Below are 23,661 nucleotides of genomic sequence, written 5' to 3'. Positions count from 1 at the left end.
TGAGAAATACAGAGTCCTTCTGTTCTAAAAGCAAATGCAGTTGATGAAGACACGGGAAGAAAATAGATTTTCATTATATTCATTGGAGAAGGTCATTGTCCATAGGCTATACTGTCTTGAGAATGCTGTGGTATGGCTAGTTTTGGAGAAGTTCATATTAAATATATTTTAAAATTAGTATTATTTCATCTTTCTGGAAATAGTAAGTGGCGTAGTTAGATCAGTTTATTGTTTGATGAAATTCCAGAATATCACATTTTTTTTTAAAGACAACTTTTTTAGCAGAAGTTTGAAAATATTGATTTTTTTTTTTTTTTTTTTAAATGAAAACTTTGGAAGCTAGGCCACAGATCTCAGCAACCAGTAGCCTGGCAGGTGTGAGTATGCTGCAGAGGATAGTGTGTAGACAAGTTTCTAACTATGGAAAGGTCCATCATATTTACAGAAGTTGAACCCTCATTATGTGAATAAGAAGACAAGACACATTGTGTTTGAGGTTCACCATATTTAAACACAGCTCATAATTGGAATGGGTTTTACCTCTGAGAGGTGTTTGCGCTCTCTGTTCTTCTGCATCTATCCCATTCTATTCCTCTTCCTCCTCACTTGGATGCCCTGTTAATATGATTTTTCAGGGAACCTCTCCTCCTCGTTTTTCTACCAAGCTCGCTCGAGCTAGTAATCAGCTTGAGATCAAAACAAGACTACCAGATCGTTTTCTCCCTCTCACCATTATTTTTACTTGCTGATGCTGTTCTAATCAGTGATCAGTATCAGCCAAGCCAATACCAACATTTCTTTGTCAATGTTTATTTTTCATTTGCCGTCTTCAGAGTGCTACATGTCCATCAACTAACTGGCATTTTTTTTTCTTTGTGGTACCCAAGATAATCTTACCTGTTCCTTCAGAAAACTGAAATTCTCATCTGTTTGTTGTCATCTTGCATCTCAAGACCTACCTCCCATCCTCCCTGCTTCTTCCAGTTCAGCATATTTTAGTGGGTCCTTTTCATTTTCAATGGACTGCTTTTTTACATAGTGCTCTATGTTAACTACTTATACTACTGCTTACTCAAGGTTCATGGCCTGTGTCTACCTTGTACATCTTGTTCACTGTACAGGTGTTGCACTATCTTTAACATGCAACTAGTGTTCATTTCTTCCACAAGAAGAGTCAAGCAACCTGGTGAGGAGGAGAGGCAGCTAAATTGTTGCCTTGAATCATCAGCTCAGTAGAGGGGCTCCTTACCTGACCAAGCAACTTGTTGCCACACATGGGTCTTTTGTCATTGATGTTGCCTAAATGAGCTGCAGGATGGCTGCTGACATGGGCGTGAGGATGGCTGATGGGAGGAGGAGACTTGAAGAAAATTCTGGCAGGATGTTGAAGTGTTCATGGGTTAAAGCGTTTAGTGGACTGAGAGGAGAGCGAAGGTGAAATGTATAGATTCAGTTTTATGGAGGTGGAATTACACAGAATTAATTGGTTTTCAGTGAATAGAGAACAGGATTTTTTAGTGAAAAGGTATGGGAAGATGTGAAGAAATTAAGATAATTGCTGGAGAAGTATTTTACTATTGTTTAAGACAGTGGAAAAATATGAGTAATATATAAGCTGTGTTTTGTTATTACTGACTAATTTACCTTACACTTACTTTTTCAGAAAAATTTCATTCTTCCTTAAGACCAAAACAGGCTGTTTGCTTTACTTTTTATGTTCTAAATGCAAGATCTTTATAGTTATGGAGCTTTTCTTTTTTTGTTGTTTCTTAAACCCACGGACACCAAATCTAGAAGAAAGATGTAAACAAATTGCAAATATATTATGTAGATGGACACTTCTTTTCTTGATAGAAGGAAGAAAGATAACCTACTTTTTTAGCTGCATAAACACTACTCATCTGTTGAGAAGGTTGGGCAGGTAGACTTTTCTTTGATCTTGTGCTGGGTTTGTGTGTGTGGCAGCGTTTTTGGTAGCGGAGGAGGGGACTACAGTGATGGCCCCCTGTGAGAGGCTTCTCAAAGCTCCCACAGCTCCAAGTCGAACCCGTCTCTGCACCAAGGCCGAGCAGAAACCCCCCCTGTATCCTATGGTGAGACATCAGGACCACCCCCCATGGAGTTTATGGAGGTCCATGGTGGAGTAGGTGCCCACCTGCAGCCTGTGGAGGACCCCACACTGGAGCAGGTGACTGTGCCTGAAGAAGGCTGGGACTCTGTGGGAAGAAGCCCCCACTGTTGTAGTTTGACACTGGGAGCATTGCAATGTGCGGGAGGGATCCATGCCAGAGCAGCTCTGAAAGAGCTGCGGCCCATGGGACGACTCACATTGGAGAAAGTTCGTGGAGGACTGTCTCCTGTGAGAGGGACTCTGTGCTGGAGCAGGGGAAGAGTGTGAGGAATCTTCCCCCTGAGGAGGAAGAAGCAGAGGACTGACCATAATCCCGTCCGCTGCCCCCCTGCGCTGCTGTAGGGGAGGAGGTAGAGAAATTGGGAACAAAGCTGAGCCTGGGAAGAAGGGAGGGGTGGGGGGTGAGGGTTAGTGGAAGGTGTTTTTAAGATGTGGTAATGCTTCTCACTGTCCTACTCTGTTAAGTGATGGTGGTGTTAGTGTTTGAATTAAATTGATGTTCTTTTCCTTCTCCTAATGAGTTTGTCTTTTGCCCCTGACTGTAATGGGTGAGTCAACCCTCCCTGCCTTTTTGCTTTATTTTCTCCTTCCCATTCCTGAAAGGGAAGGAGTGAGGGAGCGGCTGTGTGGTGCTCAGTTGCCATCTGGGTTCAAATGGCAGATCGGTATGGTAATATCTTCCTAGTTCTTTTTCCCCCTTTTTATTCAATATTTTCCTTGTAAATCAGAACAGAACTGTTAAATTTTGTTTTCTAGTATTTGTTCATCTGAACAGCCCCTGTCCCATCGACTCAGGTGTGCAGATAGGGATTTATGGAAGGCAAAGACTACAGTATCTCTTCCTGAATTGCCTGGCATTGGCATGGGTTAGTGTAGTGAGTTTCCATTTGACAGAGCAGCCTGTTCTCCCGTTACAGCCACTGTCAGAGTTGGATCTATTGCTGAGGTGATTTTCCTTGTACCAAGGAAGCTCATTAATGATCTTTGGAGAGAGACATCTGATGTGAGAGGAGGAAACTTCTGCTAACCACTGTTTTAAAGACTTTTCATAAGTTTATGTGAAAATGATTTTGACATTTGACTGTCAACATTTTTAAACCTGTGTACCATGTGTTTTGATATAAAGTCTTTATTGCTAAAGCCACTGTTTTCAGTACGTTGAAAGAAAGATGAAGTTTAAGATGTACATGACAATAAAGAACCCCAATTTTCTCTATATCAGTTAAGGGATTGTTTGTAGTTTATCCTGTTTTATATTCAGTACAAGAAATGCCTTGTTTTTTTTTCTCATATGAAAAATCTGTTGATTTTCATTCTGGTGATATTAATATAAAATAATTTTTGTGGTTGATTTCTCAGGCATATCTTTAATGTTACAGGATATGCATGCAAATACTCTGAAAATTGATGCAGGAATAAGTAATAAACTGTTTTTAATTGTTCATATTTTTATTTTTAAAATACGTATTGATTTTTGGGGCCTTGGGGTTTTTTTTGGTGATGGTGCTTATCTGATAATTTAAATCCTAGTTGAATTATGTTGCCAGATTGTCTTCAGAAGGGCATGAAGTCAGCACACATGCTTCAGTAATATCTGGTTGTTTTACCCTTATGTTTCCAGTTGGCAATTTGAAATTATGGCTTCAACTGCACTTTAAATATGTGATAATAGCATGTGTTTCTAATAAGGGCCAGCACCATTTTGTTCAGATAGTGTGAATGGTTGTCACTCATATATGACAAATGCACCTTCATCTGCTTCTTTGATGGCCCCCTAAAAACCATACCCTCAAATCAGACCGATGAAATTAGCTGCTGTGTAAATTGTGTGTCTGAGTGGTTCATTATCTAATCACCGTCAGAACCGCAGTGATAAAGTAGATTGAAACAGGGACAAGGTCTGCCAGATGATTTCAGGCCTTTTTTTTCAAAGCTCTGTTTCCCTTGGAAACACTAAGAGTCGTTCAGAACTTCAGAATTCTTTGTCTAGAACTTCTTTTTTCTTAATGCATAAAATTGGTCAGCCAGTGAGGGCTGCCAGGGTGATTTGTAAGGTTTTCTTTCCATGAGTCTTATAGTCATTACTGCATGTATTAAAATGTTCTGCCATGTTTAATTTAGCTACTATGTTTTCTACTGCTAGGTTAGATACTGTTAAATACAGTGGTACCTATTTTCAGGAAAGTGCTGTAGCCTGTTCCTATGTAGAAGAAACTCTTAAAGATGTGTTAAGCGTGCTACTGAAATGACAGAGTGCTATGCTTTTACATATCTGTATAAAACTTTGGAGCCTGGAGACGGTATGTAAATTAACAGACTAAACCAGTATGATATAAAATATTGCAGGTGACACTTTTGTATGGGCAGTATGACAGGCCTACTGACTACTTTTTGCATCTCAAACTCTTGCGACCCTTAATAGTATGTTGTAAATATATATTTCTTGTCTTTTTAGCTTAATATGTAATTTAAGTGTTCTTTTGTTTTAGGAGCATTTGAAGATGATGATATCACTCATGTTGAAGGAAGTGTAGATCCTGTTCGTGACATTGAAATAATACATGAAGAACTTAGACTTAAAGATGAGGAGCTGATCATGCAGAGTATAGACAAGCTTGAAAAAGTAGCTGTAAGAGGAGGAGACAAGAAATTAAAACCTGAATATGTAAGTATATGTATATGAGCTATAAAAGTAGGTCATTAAGTACTCTATTGAATTGAAATTTTTGTGTTGTTGGGTTTCGTTATTGGTCTCCCACATGTATAATACAAAACACTACTACTATTTTTGTGTGCTTTAAAGTAATTTTTATTATGAGTTGAAAAATTATTAGAATGACTTATTTGCTTTGTTGACAGTGATAAAGCTAGTTATAATTTTTAAAATGTAACTGTTATTTTCTTGCTGACATAGCTTTATATGAGAATTGCCAATGCTTTGTCAAGCTTATATCAGTGTTTAGTTGTAACAAAGTCCAGCAGTCACTTCTGAATTATTCTTGCTGTTAAGTTCTAGTCTGATGTTGATACTAGTATTCCTGTAGCCATCAAGTGAATGTGTTTTCTTGGTGTGGTTGCACTTTGTTTCTTTTAGTGCATGTTAAATAAAGACTGCTGGTTGAAATTAATTTTAGAATGTTGTGGAAAGCTGTTTAAATGAGCTCAATTATCTCAGGGTAGTAGTGGTGTTTCTTTGTAAATTAGAAATGTATAATAATTACCAACTTCAGAGTATATTTTTGTAAATGATTATTTTACTGCCACTTGACTTTTGAGTCTGCTACACTTTGCCAGTAGTCTAGTTATTAATTTTTCTTTATTTCATTAATCTTCTATAAATATTTCAGGTGGTATATAAAGTGCATTCTCTAATTACTACAGCAGCGTATCAGTGTGGAAATAGACTATTTATGCTTAACAATTAAGTAGTAAAAAAATACTGTTTTCTCCCATGGCCTTTTAGATACTAAGTCGTAAGAAAAACATTGTCATATCAGTGCTGGTGTTTTAGTTTATTAGCACTGAAGTGCAAGGAAATTTGTTGGCCCTACCTAGTGTTTGAAAGTGAATAGGAATTGAAGGTGAACATTCCTCTCCAAAATGTTCATCTTCCTGATGCAGTGTTAAAAAGCACTCTTTGGTAGCTTCTGTTGGTGAAGAACTAGTCGTCTTCTGTCTTGAAAAGTATTTTATTCCCTGATTGGTCTAAGCCAGAAAAAATAGCTATTGTTAGATGATTTGAAGGCTTTCCTGCAACCCCAGAGAGAGAAGCAGGTATGCTTCATTTAAGGTCTTATCTGACATGTGTCAATCCAACCTTGAGTACATGTGGACAGTGATTTTTATCTTTTACAAAAAGTTGCACCTGCTTAGAGGAATAGCGCAGCTTATGCCTACAGTTTCAAATAGCATCGACACAGTCTTTCACCTTTTAATTCATGTTAAAGAAAGGGGCAAGCAAAAATCCTGTCCATAGCAAATTCAAAGTTCAGCCTAAGGCTAAATTTTACACTGGTATGAGATGATGAAAATGACGAGTGTTGTGATGCTGTTCTGCCCCAGTCTTGAGCTCTTATTGCTTACTTTCTTGTGTGGCTGTCTTTGGAAACAGCTTTGCTTGGCTTCTCATGTTGAAGGTGTCCTTGTCAAGTTTTTGAATGTACATCTCTGGATGCTTTGAGGGTTTCATATCATAGTCTTCCTGCACTAAGGAAGAAGTCAGCATTTTTGTGACTGCAGAGACACATAACTGAAGTGTGTTTTAAATAAAATTCTTAATAGTCATCATGTAACTGTAGTGGGTGGTAGGTACAGTTACTGTTGTATGACAGAGCTGTTCTTACTCATGTTTTAACTACAGGAAGTTGGTGTGTGTTTGAAAACAGAAAATGTCAGATTATTCTCAAATCAAGGGAGGCAGTAAATAAAAACCTCAAATCTAGAAATGCAGTTTAAATCAACTAAAAATTTTTAAATCTGCATTATTAATCTGTCTTTACCCGGTTACAGTTTCTCTTCTTTCTCTTTGCTTCTTCTGTCAGTCTCCAAACTATTATTTCATCTGTAGTTCACCTGTCAAAATGACTTTATCTTGTGTTTGTAAGTTACATTTCCTGTCATTCCTTGATTTCTTTATCCTTTCTTTATGAACACATGCGCAGAAAACACAAGGTTCTTGAAGTCATGCACCCTCAGTAAGTTTGCAGACGACACCAAGCTGGGTGGGAGTGTTGATCTGCTTGAGGGTAGGGAGGCTCTGCAGAGAGATCTGGACAGGCTGGAGCGATGGGCCCAGGCCAACTGTATGAAGTTCAATAAGGCCAAATGCCGGGTGCTGCACTTGGGTCACAACAACCCCCAGCAGCGCTACAGGCTTGGGGAGGAGTGGCTGGAGAGCTGCCAGTCAGAGAGGGACCTGGGGGTGTTGATTGACAGCCGGCTGAACATGAGCCAGCAGTGTGCCCAGGTGGCCAAGAAGGCCAATGGCATCCTGGCTTGTATCAGAAATAGCGTGGCCAGCAGAGACAGGGAAGTGATCTTACCCCTGTACTCGGCACTGGTGAGGCCGCACCTCGATTCCTGTGTTCAGTTTTGGGCCCCTCACTACAAAAAGGACATTGAATTACTCGAACGTGTCCAGAGAAGGGCAACGAAGCTGGTGAAGGGTCTGGAGCACAGGTCATACGAGGAGTGGCTGAGGGAACTGGGGTTGTTTAGTCTGGAGAAGAGGAGGCTGAGGGGAGACCTCATCGCCCTCTACAACTACCTGAAAGGAGGTTGCAGAGAGCTGGGGATGAGTCTCTTTAACCAAGTAACAAGTGATAGGACAAGAGGGCATGGCCTCAAGTTGCGCCAGGGAAGGTTTAGACTAGATGTCAGGAAGTATTTCTTTACAGAACGGGTTATTAGGCAGTGGAATGGATTGCCCAGGGAGGTGGTGGAATCCCCATCCCTGGAGGTGTTTAAGAGTAGGGTCGATATAGCGCTGGGTGATATGGTGTAGATGGGAACTGGCAGTGCTAGGTTAATGGTTGGACTGGATGATCTTCAAGGTCCTTTCCAACCTAGTTGATTCTGTGATTCTGTGATGTTGCTCCTCTGCCAGTTCTGTTCTCAGTAACAGCTGTTAGACTTGACCAGTCTCAGCTGAGTTTGTCGACAACAGTAGAGGTTTCAAAGGCATTAAATGGCTTTGTTTCATGGAAAGGGGTGGCTGAACAGAACAGAGAGGCACAAATTAATGCTCCCCTTTAGACAAAGGCTGCACCTACTACAGTCACTAGGGAGTCCCTTCAGGGAAGTGCTGTGGGGCATCATGTCTGTGAATCCTGCTGATCTTAGACCTTCTTGCTTGTCTTCCTTTGACTTACATGCTTGAATTGTAAGGTAGACAGTAGACTTAGTAATACGGACTCTTTTTAATGCTAAAGGCGTGTGAAAGCTCTTCCTGGTTACTTCACTTTTCCTGGTAAATCAATCCTTATACCTAGTTACATGGCTTCTACAAATAGATCTGTGTGGTTGTAAGATTGTAACAGCAATTTTTGGGTTTTTCCAGCCACTAGATGGGTTTATTTAGATGTTCAGCCACTGGGTTGTGAGGCACTCTTGTACAGCTTGCTTTGCCTCTTTAATGTTTTGTGTTGCAGAGAAGGCCTATGGTTGCATTTTTATAGTATACTGTGTGATTAACTGTGCGGTAAATGACTTACGGGTCTAGGAGAGAAGCCATATGGTATTGGTGAACAAAACAGTTAAAGATTTTGCCTCCCTAAAACAGTAGCCAAATGTTAGGAGTGTCTTTTGGCTGATCACTCTGCATTTCTCGGATCTGTTGCATTTTGCAGTTAGCTCGTTGGGCACAGAGAGAGTTCCCTGTCCAGCACAATTTGTAACGTTGTTTCTGTGCAGCTTGCGCCTACTGTTCAAGGCTTCCTCTTTCCAGGGCAGAAAAGTAATTAAGAGACAGCATAGACTAGAATTAATACTTTTTTCCAAACAGGTTGTTGTCAAAAAAAGAGGGTGGGGGAAGGGAGGGGCTGGAAGAGAACTTTTCAGGATTTCACTTTTTAAGTTATTTACCACTATAATATTCTAATATTGCTAATATTCTGTTTTTTCCATAGCAGAGGTGCGCAACAAATGGCTCTTGTTTGTGTTCTGAGTGTTCCTGGTCATTTTACCTTTTAGGAAAACTAGGAGGTTACAAGGGAAAAAACAGTATTTATAGGTTGTTTTGGTTTTTGTTTTATTTTTAAGGCACAATGTTAAAATATTAGTCTCTTTTTCATTGTTTTCCTTTTCACATCCTTTTGGGGGTAATTTAAGGTAAAGACACTTGAGAATTTCTTAAGAGTTTTAACTGGTTGAGAGTTGTGAAAGTTCTGTGGTTCATTCAGATAAATATATGGCAAGCTTTCTTACCTGTATCACTTTCAGACCTTTCACTGGCTTGCTGAACACAACTATCTAGCACTTGAATTGCATTTTTTGTTTCTTTCCACTTTTTTTGAGAGCACTTTGAGATCTGTTGAGGAAGAACACTATATAAGGTTAGAGAAAGAAGGTGAGGAAAGAAAAAGAGCTAATATTGATCTTAGTCATGTATGTTTTTCCTTTGGTAGTTTCCTGAATATAGCAAATAACCTTAATATGAAAGCTAAGGAAAAATTACTGATTTCAGAGAAGCTATAATCAACAATAAACTTATTGTTGGCATCAAAGGGGATTTCACTGTGTGTTTCATGAAACCTAATTGAAAGTAGAAGTCATTCTTATTTCATAAATATGAATTGTCTGTGTTAGAGGATTCTCTTTATCAGTAAGCCTCCACAACTGTAACTTAATAGTCTGAAATCTCTAAAAGGTTTAGGAGGAAAAAAAAGAAAATTGTCAGTCTGTATCAGTCAACAGTTCTTAAATCTGAGATTTGTATTTGATTGCCTGCCTTCTCACACCTGTATTCTAACTTGTTAATTAGCATTTTTCCTTCGTGTAAGCCCACATTGCATACAGTTGGTAAGTTCACCTTTGTGCAGTGACCTGGCTTGCAGTTGAATACAGTGTTAACTGTTAGTCCTGTCTCTCAGAGAATTGATTTCTCAGTCCCCTGTCAGCAGAAATAAAATAGCCAACTGCTGTTAAGGAGCCATCAATGAAATAATTTTCAAGTTCTACTTAAATCAATGACACAATATGGTCCGAGAACAGCAACATGTAATGTCGCCATAGGCTTTGAATAGCTTCCTTTACACGTACATTTTTGTCTGTTTTGCAAGTGTTCTCACTGCCTTCTTAGAAATGACTGTCTGCCTTTACTAAGGGTACTACTCACTTAGACTCAGTATACCTTTAGATATTATTTTGGCTATAACTTTCTGAAGAGATATTATAGAATAAAAATACCCCTGTTATTTGCATGTATTAAAACAGTGCGAATATACTTTCAGAAAGCAATCAGAGTAATTTTGATTTCGTATTTTAAATTTGTCTGGTGCCGGTATCTGCAGAGACATGAGAAAGATAGTGAGTTAAACTTTATTATTAGCTTATTATTCATCTATCATTTTGCATAGCAGGAGATTTCAGAGTAAAATCAAATACGTATGAATTTATAGATCAGAATGTACAAATTATAAAATTGTTTTAAAACTATATATTTTTTAATGTATGGGATTTTCAGGCCTGAAGACAGAAGTCTTGAAGTTAATACAATCTAATATAGTTAAGTGAACATTATTGCAGGATTCTCTTCCATTACCGTTCCCGTGTGATTCAGTTCTAGTCCTTAGAGCCTGACCCTCTGCAGTAGACAACTGTTCCTTCAGCCCTTTGTTAGTGCATCAAATCTTGAATTTCAGCGCAGAATAATTCGTAGTGGTAATGGTATTATGATTTATAGATCTGACTGCAAGAATGTTATTTATAGTTGAGTTCATGCTGATTTTTGATGTTAGTGATATGAAGACAAAATCTTTAGGGTCAGTATCAATGTCCGCAGTGTTTAAGCTTCCAATTTTGAAAGGTGGCTTTTACAGTAGGTCAGGATCAATGTTCACTGCATTTGAACTTCCAGTTTTCAGTTGAATGAGGGGTGCTTCTACAAGTCCCGTGAGATATCTAAATTCCATTGTTAAAGTCCGTCAATTTTAAAATAAGATTAGTTTTTCAAATCACATTTTGTAAGAGCAACAGTAATTGCAATTAGGAAAAGAACAGCTAGAGATTCATTTTTAATGTAATGGTACCAGAACCATCTAGTGCATATTTAACTTACTAGAAGGCATTAAGCTTTGTTTTGTTGCTGTGATGGGTGATGAACCTAATAATTGATACAATGACATAGAGTGTAAGTATCTGTCAGTATATATGTACTATGAGGAGTAAAGCAAAATCTTCTTAATGATGTTAAGTAGCTTTAATCCCTTTCTTCCTCCTCCCTTCCATTTAATGTCTTGGTCCTGTCCTGATAATACAGTAACTGTTTGAAAGATTTTTTTTGTTGTTGTTCACTTAAAATTACCAGTACGGTATGGGAGATACTTCACAAACAGCAGAGAGTTGGTAGATTCAGTTTCTTCTCATTACCAATACATACTAGGTGAAAACAGAGTGAAAATCTTTCCTTACTGCGATATTCTGATGAATGGGATGGCGCCGAGCAGAATTTGCTGACCTCGTGCTGCAAGCACTCGCCAGAGTTCTCACGGATGGGTGAACTCTTATTTCCTCTAACTGATGATGTCAGTTGGGAATTTTCACCTTTCTTTCATTCCAAGTTGAAGATAAATACAGTGATGAATTGTAATTTTCTTTCCCCCCCCAGTTTCTTTGGTCTCCCTTTGTGAGGAGAGTTTGAGAGTCCAGTTTGTTCCACTGGAGATGGAGGGAAAGGAGCAGCGTACATGTACACTGTTGACATACTTTCTGCTGATGGCTGTTAAAATTAGTAACTTAAATGTTAAACCATAGGGAATTGAGAAAATATTTATATTCTTAATGCATATAATTATGCCTAAAATCTTTAGTGGACCATTTACTGTGCTTAATGTGGTATTTAGAGGAAATTAAAGTTTATTCTGGAGAACATTTGAATGTAACAGGAAAATTTTCATGGCAGATGTTTGTGAATTAATCTGTAGTAAAGCCTGACTTAAAGGTACATAATGTGTAAATACACATTTGTATTTCTTCTGGTATTACCAGTAAACAAAGAGAGTCAATGCTTAAATACTTTCTGTTGAGGCTGATCTTTCCTGTGTAGATTTGAACAGTGGCTTATAATAATTACTTTTGTAAATAATGTCTGTTTGGGTATGTCTAGATCCAAGCTATGGTGTAATTTTTAAATAGTATATACATATGCCAAAGTAACTCCATATATGAATAGTTGTTCTGAAAAAGACACCTTTTTCATTTGGCTTAATATCTAGAACAAATGCATTCACACATGGATTTATTTGGAAATAAGTGTGTGTAGATTAATGCAGTAAGAAAAGTTGAGTGGAACTCTGTGGAGCTCATTTTACTTTTCAGTGTGATTTCCCTGTTCTACATTTGTGAACTGCTAGAAATAATCAGTTGTCAATAGAGTGCTTTCTGTATTCTTGCCTGCTTTTTCCTTTGAGAAGCTACAAGTGGCTATATCATTTTATGTATAATGCCTTAGAACTCACAAGCATGATCCACACAGGAGAATTTGGGGATTATTGACATGAATTACATTGCCTGGAATACTTGTAGGATGTTTTGGGTGAAAGTACTTGCTGTGGTTCATAAACATTATTGGCATCTAGCTCTGAGTAAATCTTATATCATGTACAGCTTGTACTGGCTCTGTTAGGAGGTATTGAATAGAAGGAAGGATAATACACTTGTCCTAAATCCATTACTTCTCCCATTGTATTTTTATTAAAGTCAGTAAGCAAGGGAATTTTAAGAGATTAGATATTGTTTTGTACCACATAGGAGCTCATTGTCACTCTAGTTGATGTAGTACCTGACTTGTTCTCTTTCTTGCACCCAGCTGCTACAGCTTATTTAAGCAGTTTACACAATTGAAAAACATGATCTAGCCTTTTTTTAAACTGCAAAATTTGTCTTAATTATAATTTAAAAATACCACTAGTTTTAAACATTGTTTTTACAATAAATTCTTACTTTGTCACTTCAGCCTCACTCTTTTAAATTGCCAGAAAACCTCCAGGAAAAGCAGATTGCTGAGGCTATGCGAAATTGAACTGAAAAAGCTTTCCAAGGAAAGCCATGAACAGGACGACAGTGGGCATGGTGCACACTGTACACCTTGCATTAACAATGAAATTGGTGTGCACACAATAAATTGGGTTTGGTGGAGCACAATTTAGTTATGAGTACTCTTTACCTCAAATAGCATATTTATCTGTATCTGAAAAACCATCATAGCTATTTTGAAGGCCAGATGGAATGCTAATTATTATGTAGTTTGATCTCTTGTATATCCCAGTTTAATTCTCACAATTCTGGTTAAAATAGAATATATTTCTTAGGGGAAAAAAATTAACCTTTATTTAAATATTTTCTAGCTAGATATAAATTATTGTAACTTGCATAAGCTGTGCTAGTGATTATCTTTACTGTTTAGACAAAGCTTTAGTCTGTATTTGTCAAGCTTCAACATCCAGTCATTTAATTTCTGTATGCTAGTGTGAAAAACCCTGTACTATGTGAATTTTTTGTTAACTATATATATGGAATGCAGTAAGAATAAAAGCATAAGTTTTAAGCACATTGAGTCTTCATGTATAAGCACTTCTTGAAAACCTCTCATTTTTCTCCAGTTTTTCAGTATTTCAGATATAAATGTAGAATTATTCGTATTGACATTAGTCTATTTATATACTCAAGGACTGTATTAGTCTTTTAGTTACAGTGCAGTTCATTTGTTTGCTACCCTCAAGTCTTCTCAGGCACTCTCACGAGGGGGAAGTCCTCTACCTGGTAAATGCTGTATCCACCTTCCCTTGTCACCCACCCGTCAAGTGTATGAACTTGAACTTATTGTATTGAAAAAAATTGTTTGCTTTCACTAAATCTGTCTAGCAGTTCTGGTCACTACACACATGATTCATGTTGTTAGTAATTTACTGTTCTCAAAATCTGTGTCATTAACGTGGTCTATTTTTGGCTGTTGATGAAAGATGATAACTAGCAAAATGCAAATAACTTGTTTGGAGTGCCACCAGAAACATGCTTATTGGATTTTCTGTTTACAGTTATATTCTGAGACCTACTGGTTAGGTGGTGTTGACTCTGTTTAGTGTAAGCAGTATTTTTTGAATTAAATACTTTATGTCACTGAGCCAGATTCTTTAGGGGAGTTGAATATATTAATTATATGCTGCTACCTTCATTATTGGTATGCTGTACTGATTGGACTTCTGTATGAAATGAGAGGAGCTAACTAAGAGCTACAGATAATGTTTCAGGTATTCCTTAGAGCTTTTGTGAGGAGCAGAGCAGTGAAAATGGTAGAATTTTGGACAATTGAAACATTTTAATAAGAACTATTTAACTGCTTTTGAAGTGTTTATTGGGATCTGGACAGGTACTACATCTTGGAAGTTTTAAAGGGAACGAATAAGGTGTTGAGAAACACTCCACGCTTCCCCAAAACATCTCCCTTGATGAGGGGAAAAAAAGCCTACTGTACTCCCAGTTACTCTCTGTAGTAGCGGAGACTTTTGCACTGCCTGCAGGATCACAGAGAATTCACTTGCACTTTGAAGTGTGAAGTGATAATCCTCACAACTGCTTACTTCTTTATTAAATTTGCGGAAGTTAATTACATGCCCTGATAATTTACAACAAAAAACTCACAATTCTCTGATGCCAAGTAGGCAAGTGAGTTTTCCAAGCTTCAGTTTAGTCCCTCATGCTGTAAGAAGAATTTGGCATTGGCACACATCATTACTATCATCCATCCAGAGAGTTTATTAATGTATGCACATTTTTCTACAGTATCTCATGAGCATGTCTTGACAAATCTCCTAAATGCAATTTAAATGTATCTCTTTATAGTAAGTCCCAACAGTATAAAAATACTGTAAAAGTCCTGCTTAGCATTTGTGGGTTGACTACTTGCCACCTTTGGAAAATGACAGCAGGACACAAATTAAAATCACTGTATTGCATATAGCTAAATATACTATAGTATTTATATGTACTAAATATATTGCCACAGATATAGTCAGAAATTAACTGGTGTTTAAAACAGTGGTATTTGATATTCATGAAGTTTGCTGTATTTCAAATGCCTTGACAACTGTAAGTAAATTGGATTTTGGAGGGGGTTTTGATGGCTTTTTAAATGGTGCTTGCTCTAATGTTGCTAGCTGAAAAACAGAACAAGAATATGCCTCTCATCAAACAAGAAGTGGATCATTCTGCTGGTGACAGATTGACCTCAAAGTGTGCAACTGGGGAGGCCAGGTCTAATGAAACAAAGTGGATCATTGCTCTGTATTCTGTTATTAAGCATCTCGGAGTTAACTAGAGTAGTGATTAAATGTGTTTTAAATGACTGTTACAGTGATAGTGAATATAAAAAGGTCAGTTCATACTCTTTCACCAGGCCTAAACACAAGCAATTAATAAAACTAAAAATGGTGCTACATGAGATATAACCTGAAAATGTGCTTTTTGCTTTTTGTGTTTGAGTATTGGGGCAACTGAGTGAAAAACTAGTGTGTGGAAATAGCTGCCTTTCTTCATATTGTCATTAGTATTTAACAATTTCTTGTTAAGAGATCATATCAAATCTCATTTAAATGGAACACCACCATTGATGCAGGGGCTTCAGAGTTCATCTGTCGTCCCCCCCCCCCCCCCCCCCCTTTTTTTTTTTTCATTTCTGGACTGTCTACCTTATATTCTGCATGGTGCAACTGCCCGGATAGTCCATCAGAGAAAATTGACTTTGGCTGAATTTCTAGATTTTTACCTTGTGTCTTATTGCCTCACCAGCTTCAGACATAGATGCTGTTATGTGCTTATAAGTTTCCATCCTTTTAGCTAAAGAAAGTTTTCCAATACTTTGTCACTTTCTCTCTAAAACCAAAATAAAATTGCAAATATACAGCTGTTGGTTCTCACCGGCATATTCAGTTGTCGGTCAGCCTTCTCTGCAGAAGTTAGCCATGTGATTACTCCTTTACAACAACAGTTGCAAACAGCATCAAATCAGGTACCCAAATGAGAACTCTGAAAAATTAGGTCTGTGCCAAAATGGGTTTAGATGTGTCACTGTAGGTAGCAGGTGAATGTTGAAGAGAAGTTCTGATTGTCAACTGTGTGCTTAGATAGGCTTTAGAAAGAGCAAACTTTATTTGCTGCATTGATGCTTGAAATTTTCTGGAGGTTTCGTATTTTGTAGCTACCCTTACAGTGTGATTAAAAACCATTTCCTTGCTGCTTAAGCCTAAATGATTGGCTTTGATAACTTGTGCTATAATGTGTTTTTTCTGTCAATTTTTTATTGATTCCAATTTATATGGAGTAATGCATTGCTATTGTGGGGGAACTGTAATGCTGAAAGCCATGTGGTAGGTGCCTACAGCAGTAGTTTAAAACCCGAAACAGTGTGTAATTGGAATTCCTTCACTGCTGAACAGGAATCTTGGAGATTGTGTTGATTTTTATATATCTATTTAAACAAAAGCTGAGGATAAAGGTCTTAAATGAAAAGTACCTATTGGTAGAATTGCTTCCTTTATCTTGTTTATACTGATTAATTAATAAATAAAAAGCACATAGGGTTAAAGATAAGATGGTACCACTGTTTTCTTCTTCATGTGTAATCTTGTTGCATGTCTCTACATAAGCTGTTCTGGCCACTCATCATAGTAACCAGCTGGGCCATTTCACCTGCTGGAGCCATTAAAGAGGACTCTCTCCCCCTAGATTAATCCCCTCCGACATTAGTTTTTTGCTCTGACAACTGGAGCAGGCATTCAGAATTTGCAGGTGGCCAGTGTGACGCACATAATTGCCTACAATTTTAGGCAATGAATAAAAATGGTCTACATTACTTGTCAAAGGTTGTATATGCAGTGCCAAGTGAGATCTATGGGAAGCCTTTTAGGGTTTAAAGAACAGTTAATAGCAAAGCTGCACAGTGCTTTTTTAATCATAATGCATTTGTAATATAGCACTTTGATCTTCTCCTTGTAGGAAATGGTGTTATATTAGCCACTTTTAAACATTTATGAGTGAAATTCAGTTATAGGAGAGTAAAAGTGATTATTCTTAGGCAGAACATGTTAGATTTCATTAAAAGTTTTAGCTTGCCCCTTCCTTGTTAAAATCTGTGGGGAGTCCTGTTCCTGGAGGGTTTCAAATCAGGATCTGAAGATTTAGAGGAGCTTTTTCTTTTTTTTTTTTTTTTTTTCAGTAAAGCAACTGCAAGACTAGAAAAGACTGTAGTAAATACTGATGTTGTTTGTGGTTGTTTATAAATGTACTTCAACCACATAGCATTAAGCACAAAAAATGTTGTGTGCTCAATGGTTTAGGGAATGTTTCCTTGTATTTTAAAGATTCTAATTCTCAGTTGCGTCAATTATAACCTAAAAATGCATTATTTAAAGCATGATCATAAATTATCTACAACAAAAAATAGGCAACTCTAAAATGTACTACTCCTAGAAGAGCCAAGTTTGACCTTTCAGACCCAAGAGCCTTTTATTAACACCTGCCTGTAAGGAGAACCGTGCCACACGCAGCTTTCGGATTCACGACCACAAAACTGATGAGGAAAGGCTTGAAGGGTTCAGTTTGTGTCACTTGCTGTTTGCCGTTTCCATTTCACAGATGATTAATCTTTCTGTGAAGAAAGGCCAGAGAAACAAAGCACATTGGGCTCTTCCTGCAGTTACTCCTTCTGAATGCACACTAGCTTGCTAACTAAAAGGCCTTTAGATTTCCTGCCGAGAGAGATGTTCTGAAAGTGAATGCAGCTGGTTGGAGGTCACCAGTGCAAGGCTCTTGCCATTGTGTAATGGAGGCTTTGGCAGGTTTCATTTGGGGGGGGGAGGGAGAAGGTGTTGGCGAAAAATTAATGTGGAATAAAAAGGGCTTTGGCCATTTGAATTAATTTCTTGAAGGGTGGATCATCAATAATAGGCTCAATTTCTTTTGCTCACAATTTAAAAAAAAAAGATATTTGCTGTGTTTTTTCCCACCCATTCCCTTTTCTTAATGGCATGTTTATATTGTACGTGGTCTCTCCTGGATGCTGAAATGTCGCGTCTTACTGAGTTTGAAAAGCAATCTAAAATGTACTGATTTTTACATATCTTTTATGAACTCTGCTAATTTTCGTGGTGGCGAGAGATGATACTTGGGTATTGTGTATTTAACTTCTTAATTGTGGGATTTGTATTGCTTTAATAATCAATATTGCTCTGTAGTGACTTTTAAAGCAGCAATTTCTATTTTTCTGGGAGAGTAAAAATTTGTTTTTAAGAGGTATTATCAAATTTTTAATTTGTGTGTATGTTTTGAATCTTAACACACACATGCCTTGTTTATGGAGGAGAATGGTCTGATATCCAGCTGAGTTTTTGACTTTGTTTTTTCTTGATCTTGCATAGGATGTAATGTGCAAAATCAAGACATGGGTAATAGATGAAAAGAAAGCTGTCCGCTTCTATCATGATTGGAATGACAAAGAGGTAGGCTATAAATATTATCCCATGAATTGACTTTTAATTTTGCTACCTGTTACTGTCTTTTTTTAAAGGTTTTTTTTTTAGATTTCATATTCATAGTGTATTGAATGCTAAATTTATCAGCCCATTCTGTGTTTGTCAGTGATCTATGTATTACACTTTAATTCTGTTGCCTTCTCAGACATGCCATGAGAAGAATGGTCATAAAATTAACTCAAGTTGGTATACCTTGTTTTTAAAATTCTCCTCCTGTATTTTCACTTCTAGATTGATGTTTTGAACAAACATTTGTTTTTTACTTCAAAACCGATGATCTACTTGGTTAACCTCTCTGAAAAAGACTACATTAGAAAGAAAAACAAGTGGTGAGTGTGTTCAGGTTAAATATCTAAATCTATGTTTCTATTTCACATTTTTCAATGGTGAATAATTCCTTGCACGTTGAAGATCACCAAAGATATTAATTAAGAGGAAAAAAAACTAATGTTGCACTTTTGTTACTTGTACTCAAGCAGCATGTCAATGAGAGCATAATGCATATGGCGAAGTCCTGAATGAAAGTGCAGAATAGAAAAGAATATGCTTTCCTTTTTTTACATTTTTACATGAATCCATTACCTGTGAAGAAAATAGATTTGATTTAGAAGTACTTATTTAAATAAACGTATGGTTTTATCATGTTATATAATGCTGATTGAGCAACATCTTTTTCATTGCAAAGGAATGAATTGAATGACAGAGGACTAAAGCTATGTGAATTGCAGAGAACTCTTTAAAACGTGGCAAAATTTCTCATTTTAACAGTACTCTTTTGTTTGTAGTTGGGTGCCTGGCTTCCTTGCCACTGCTTGTGTTTGCTTAAGGTTTACAGGCCTCTCTTCATGGGCTTTAATGCCATGAACAGTGCAGGTTTTAGTCAAGTATTCCTGGCATCAATATTATGACTTAAGTACATGATGGTTGCAAAATCAGTCTATCAGACATTCAATGAACTGGATGAAGATCCAGTCCTAACATGGTAGACATGTGGTGGGAATTTGCTGTTGAGAGGTACAGCATTTAGCATGTCATTGGAAGCTCTAGATGGGATAAATAGAATCACAGAATCAACTAGGTTGGAAAGGACCTTGAAGATCATCTAGTCCAACCAAATAGATAAAGGTTTGTGGAGGAGGGAACAGATTAAGTAGTATACAATGAAGAAAAATCTATGGCAGTATATTTAGTTTAAAAAAACCAAGAAACAAACCTTTTCTTAGTATTCAGATCCTTAAACGCTGTACTCGTGAGATACTTTGAAGACGTATAAACGTATGTTTGTGAACAGATATATGCATGTAACTCATCCAAACAAATCAAAAGTATCTAAAGCGGAATATCTGAATTCTCCTGAAGTACACCCTCTGTTTCTCCCTGTACTTCATTAAGTACTTAGATGCACATGGTTTCAATTTTCCATTAAAAATTCTCATTTCCATATGATATCAAAGAGTGAGAAGGCTTTAAACTGAAAAATAAACATTCATAGACTGGAAGCCAAAACAATAATTAATGTCAGATGGTTAACTCCAATAAATCATTAGAATAAATTCTGTGAAATTACTGCAACTAAAACTGTCCTTCTGATACTCCGAGACATTTTGTGTTAGTATTAAAGAACAAAATTTAACCTATTTAATAACAAAGCCTTTCAGCTCAAAACGCAGACCTTGGAATAAACTTGATAACCAATGTAATAATATAAGCTTTTCATATTTGGCCAAACTTTATAATTTTAAATTAATTTGTTCCTCCTTTGAATGTTTTTGATGATTTAAACATTAAAAGTGATTCTATGCAAGGAAGTCTTTAAAATCAGGATAGTAGTATTTGCTCTGTTACTGTCAGGTGATATTTTTTTTTGAAGTACAAATGTTGAGGTTTCCTAAGGTTTGCTATAACAGTATACACGTGGAAGTTTATGTGAAAATGGATGAGTCGGCTTCCCTGTCCAAAAAAGGATCCGCGCACCTGTATTTGGATGATTACAGGTAGAGCTCACTGGCTCTAATTGTACAGTAAATACCATTTCCCAGACCCTAATGGTAGACAGACTACTTAGGAGACGCCAGTCTGTGATTTAGCTGTCGCCAGTCACCCCATGTTTTTTGTGAGACTAGTTGTGATGATGACATAGTTAAACTCAATTGAAAGCAAATCTTTGTATAAATTGCGATTTTTAATTTGTAAAAGATCAGATGTTTGAGTTGAGGAGTCATATAATGAAATGGTTTAACTGTTTCTATTGCAATTAATGATTTAGTTTTTAAAAAGTATACCCACATCTCATGGATGTGAGTGTAATTGTAGCTGAAAGATCAAAGCCTGGGTAGCTGAGTGATGTTCCAGAAGAGAATTTACCACATAGCCATTTTCAGTACAGTTTCTGCCTCCTGCTGTTCCTATTTTCCCTCAAGCTAGCCATTGACTACCCCCTGTGCATCCCTGCTCGTAAAAAATGATTGAGGAAGTATTTGTCATGTATTTATGAGTGGGAAACATTGTGTGATAGGGAAAGGCATCTACTAGAACCAGAAAGATTGCCATTTTCTTTCATTCAGCCACTCTGCCACAGCTTTAAATCCTCTGTTTATGCAACATAGCTTTTATATTTAAGAGCAGAATAAATGTTTTCTATGAAGGATGCTAACGGTAGGCTTTTGTCATTTGTGTGGTGCAAGCAGATGTAAATGATTAGGATATATTTTACTGTTAGATGGCACTTAATTTGTGATTTTTATTATTTTGAGGGGTAGAGGTTCATATTTGAAATGCAAGCCACATTTAGACTAGTTGTTCAACTTGAAAAGTTTATTTCTGAACTTAATTCATAATATTACTATAACAAAAGTAAGGTTAATGCAGGAAACTCAGCAATAAGATGTTTTCATAAGACTTTTACAACTATAAGAGTGTTTAAAATGGCAAAGGAGAGGCTTTTTGATTGTGGGTAGAGAGGAAAACTAAAATTGTTTTACTGGGCCACTCTTTCAGAATTAATGAACATTTTAATTGTTAGTTAAAACACAAGTGCTAACATGTTATTTTTCAATCCAAGAAGAGAAGAAAACACTGTGAAAGATAGGACTATTGTGTGTTTGAGTAGGTGTGTTGACCTTTTGAAAGATGTAAAAACTGGAATGGCTCCAAGCAGTTACTTGCTGGTTTTAACAATGTTGAATTAGTCATTCAGTTGATTTATGATTAAGACCTAGCCCCTGAAGAGAAGCTGTCATGGCAGCTGTGTTAGTCGCACTTGTGTTATGATCAGATGACAGTAATCATGATGTTGTATGGGGGAATCCACTGAAACCATTCTTACTACATATTGCTGTGCTCTAAATGAATATTTAAGCCCTCCTTTTAATAATTCCTAATGGTTTTTATATGGATCTAGTACCTTAACATGGTATACATAAGTTTTACCATGAAAGAATTCTGAATAAGCCTCTTAATTTTCAGTTAAAACTGCTTTCTGAGTCACAGGATGTCACATAAATCCAGGACATGAGATTTATCAGTCCTTCACCTAGTTAAAGGTTTACATTTTAGTCTTGCTAAAGAGGGTGCTTTTAATGGGTCATAATATGGATTCCAATTATGAAATATATTGAGCTAATTAATGAGCGGATGTGGTGGCCTGTGCTATTGGATTTTGGACTTACTCTTTGCAGTGAGCACGAGGAATACTGTATGTGTCAAAGCTGCATAGACTGATCTTTTGACTCAACTTCTCAGGACTAAAAAGTAAATGTTTTCATCCTATGCATAGGCTGTAATTTATAGAGCTGATTATGCTGCTAAAGATTTTCTAATATCTATAGCATCATAACTAAGTCATCTGAGACTTGATATGGATTTTTGAACATTGTTTTCTCTAATGTAATTCAGACTTGTTGAATATCCAAATGTGTGTTAACATTATTTTCAAGGGCTTGTTTCTTAAAATGTTATGGTAGACATTCTGTTAACAAAAATAAGTTGGGTGTTGATGGAATAGGGTACCTTTCTTGAAGTATCTCCTGTGTATTTAGAAAGGTGCTATAGATGTCATAATAAACAACCTTTTTCCTGTTAATTTTTATAGCATTTTTAATGTTCTTAATCTAGAAGAGGTATAATTAGGTCAGATGAAGGGTCTGTGTTGTTTGGTATCATGTTTCTGACAGGCCGCTAACAGATGTCCAGGGAAGATTATAGGAACAAAGTAAGCAAACGGAGTGTATGTGTCCAGCTTTTTGCAATCTGTTGTTGTAGAACTGACTAAGCCAGATATGATATACTTGTGGTTAATAATTTTTGACTGATTTTTATTCTATGAATTTAGCCACTGACCTTTTGAACCCAAGTATACTTTTGGCATCCTAATATCCTGAAGCAAGGACTTCCACAGTTTAACTATGTGCTATATGGAGAAGTACTTCCTTATGCTTGTTTTGGATCTGTCACATCATAATTTCATTTGATGCTCCTTAGATCTTGTAGTATGAGAGTGAATAATCCTTTTCTATTCATCTTTTCCATATTGCTTCAGATGTTCTAAATATTAAAAAAAAGGGGGGGGGGGAATCTGACATCAGGGAAGAAATATCAAGGGTAACGTACAAGGAAGACTCAATAGATTTGAGTATGAATTAATATGCTTCACTCAGTTTTTCACTTTTAAGCTAACTAGGAATGAAAGTTGTTACCTGGTAGCAAATGGAGACTTGGTGTTCTTGGTTGTATTTCTGTGGGTATGTGCCCAATCATAGAATAGATCTAATAGTTGTGTGTTCACCATCTTATCGAAAGAGCAAGGCCATGTCATGTCCTGGTAGAGCAAGGGGATGGTGACAGGAGAAGAAATGCTATTCAAAAGGTTTTCATGGCTTCAGTACCATGTCAAAAGTAAGAAAAGAAAAGAAAGAAGCTCAACAACAAAAAACCCCTATGGTCCTAAACCTCCGCTTCCACCCTTAAATAATGTCTAATTTTTGAGAAGCCCTGGAGATACTGTTTTTGTACAGACTCTTCTTAAATTGGTTATCAATAAATATTTGATCTCCATGTAAAAAGAAAAATTAGAGTGAAAGTTCTTCCTTATCATTTTACCTGCATTTTGGTTTGAGAGCTTTCAAAAAGACACTTTAAAAACCAAAAGAAACAAAGATTAATGGAAATGGTAATATTAACATGACATCATGACATACCTTGAAGCAAAACACTATTTAACAAGCAGTATAAGGATATGTACATTTAAGAACCTTAGTAAATAAATTCACAGGAAATAAAGTTAGGGAA

General features: G+C 36.8%; 1 protein-coding gene across 1 annotated transcript in view; it reads left to right on the top strand.

Moving 5' to 3' along the window:
- Nucleotides 1-23,661, top strand: part of OLA1 (Obg like ATPase 1) — a 107,250-nt gene that overhangs the window by 46,691 nt on the left and 36,898 nt on the right. The window contains exons 5-7 of the mRNA XM_074829142.1: nucleotides 4,621-4,796; nucleotides 18,262-18,342; nucleotides 18,607-18,704. Of these exons, the coding sequence (XP_074685243.1) occupies nucleotides 4,621-4,796; nucleotides 18,262-18,342; nucleotides 18,607-18,704 (355 nt within the window). The remainder of the gene's footprint in view (nucleotides 1-4,620; nucleotides 4,797-18,261; nucleotides 18,343-18,606; nucleotides 18,705-23,661) is intronic.

This window comes from Strix aluco, chromosome 6 (assembly GCF_031877795.1).
Source record: "Strix aluco isolate bStrAlu1 chromosome 6, bStrAlu1.hap1, whole genome shotgun sequence".
NCBI classification, from domain to species: domain Eukaryota; kingdom Metazoa; phylum Chordata; class Aves; order Strigiformes; family Strigidae; genus Strix; species Strix aluco.
This window is presented reverse-complemented; position numbering and strand designations above follow the sequence as displayed.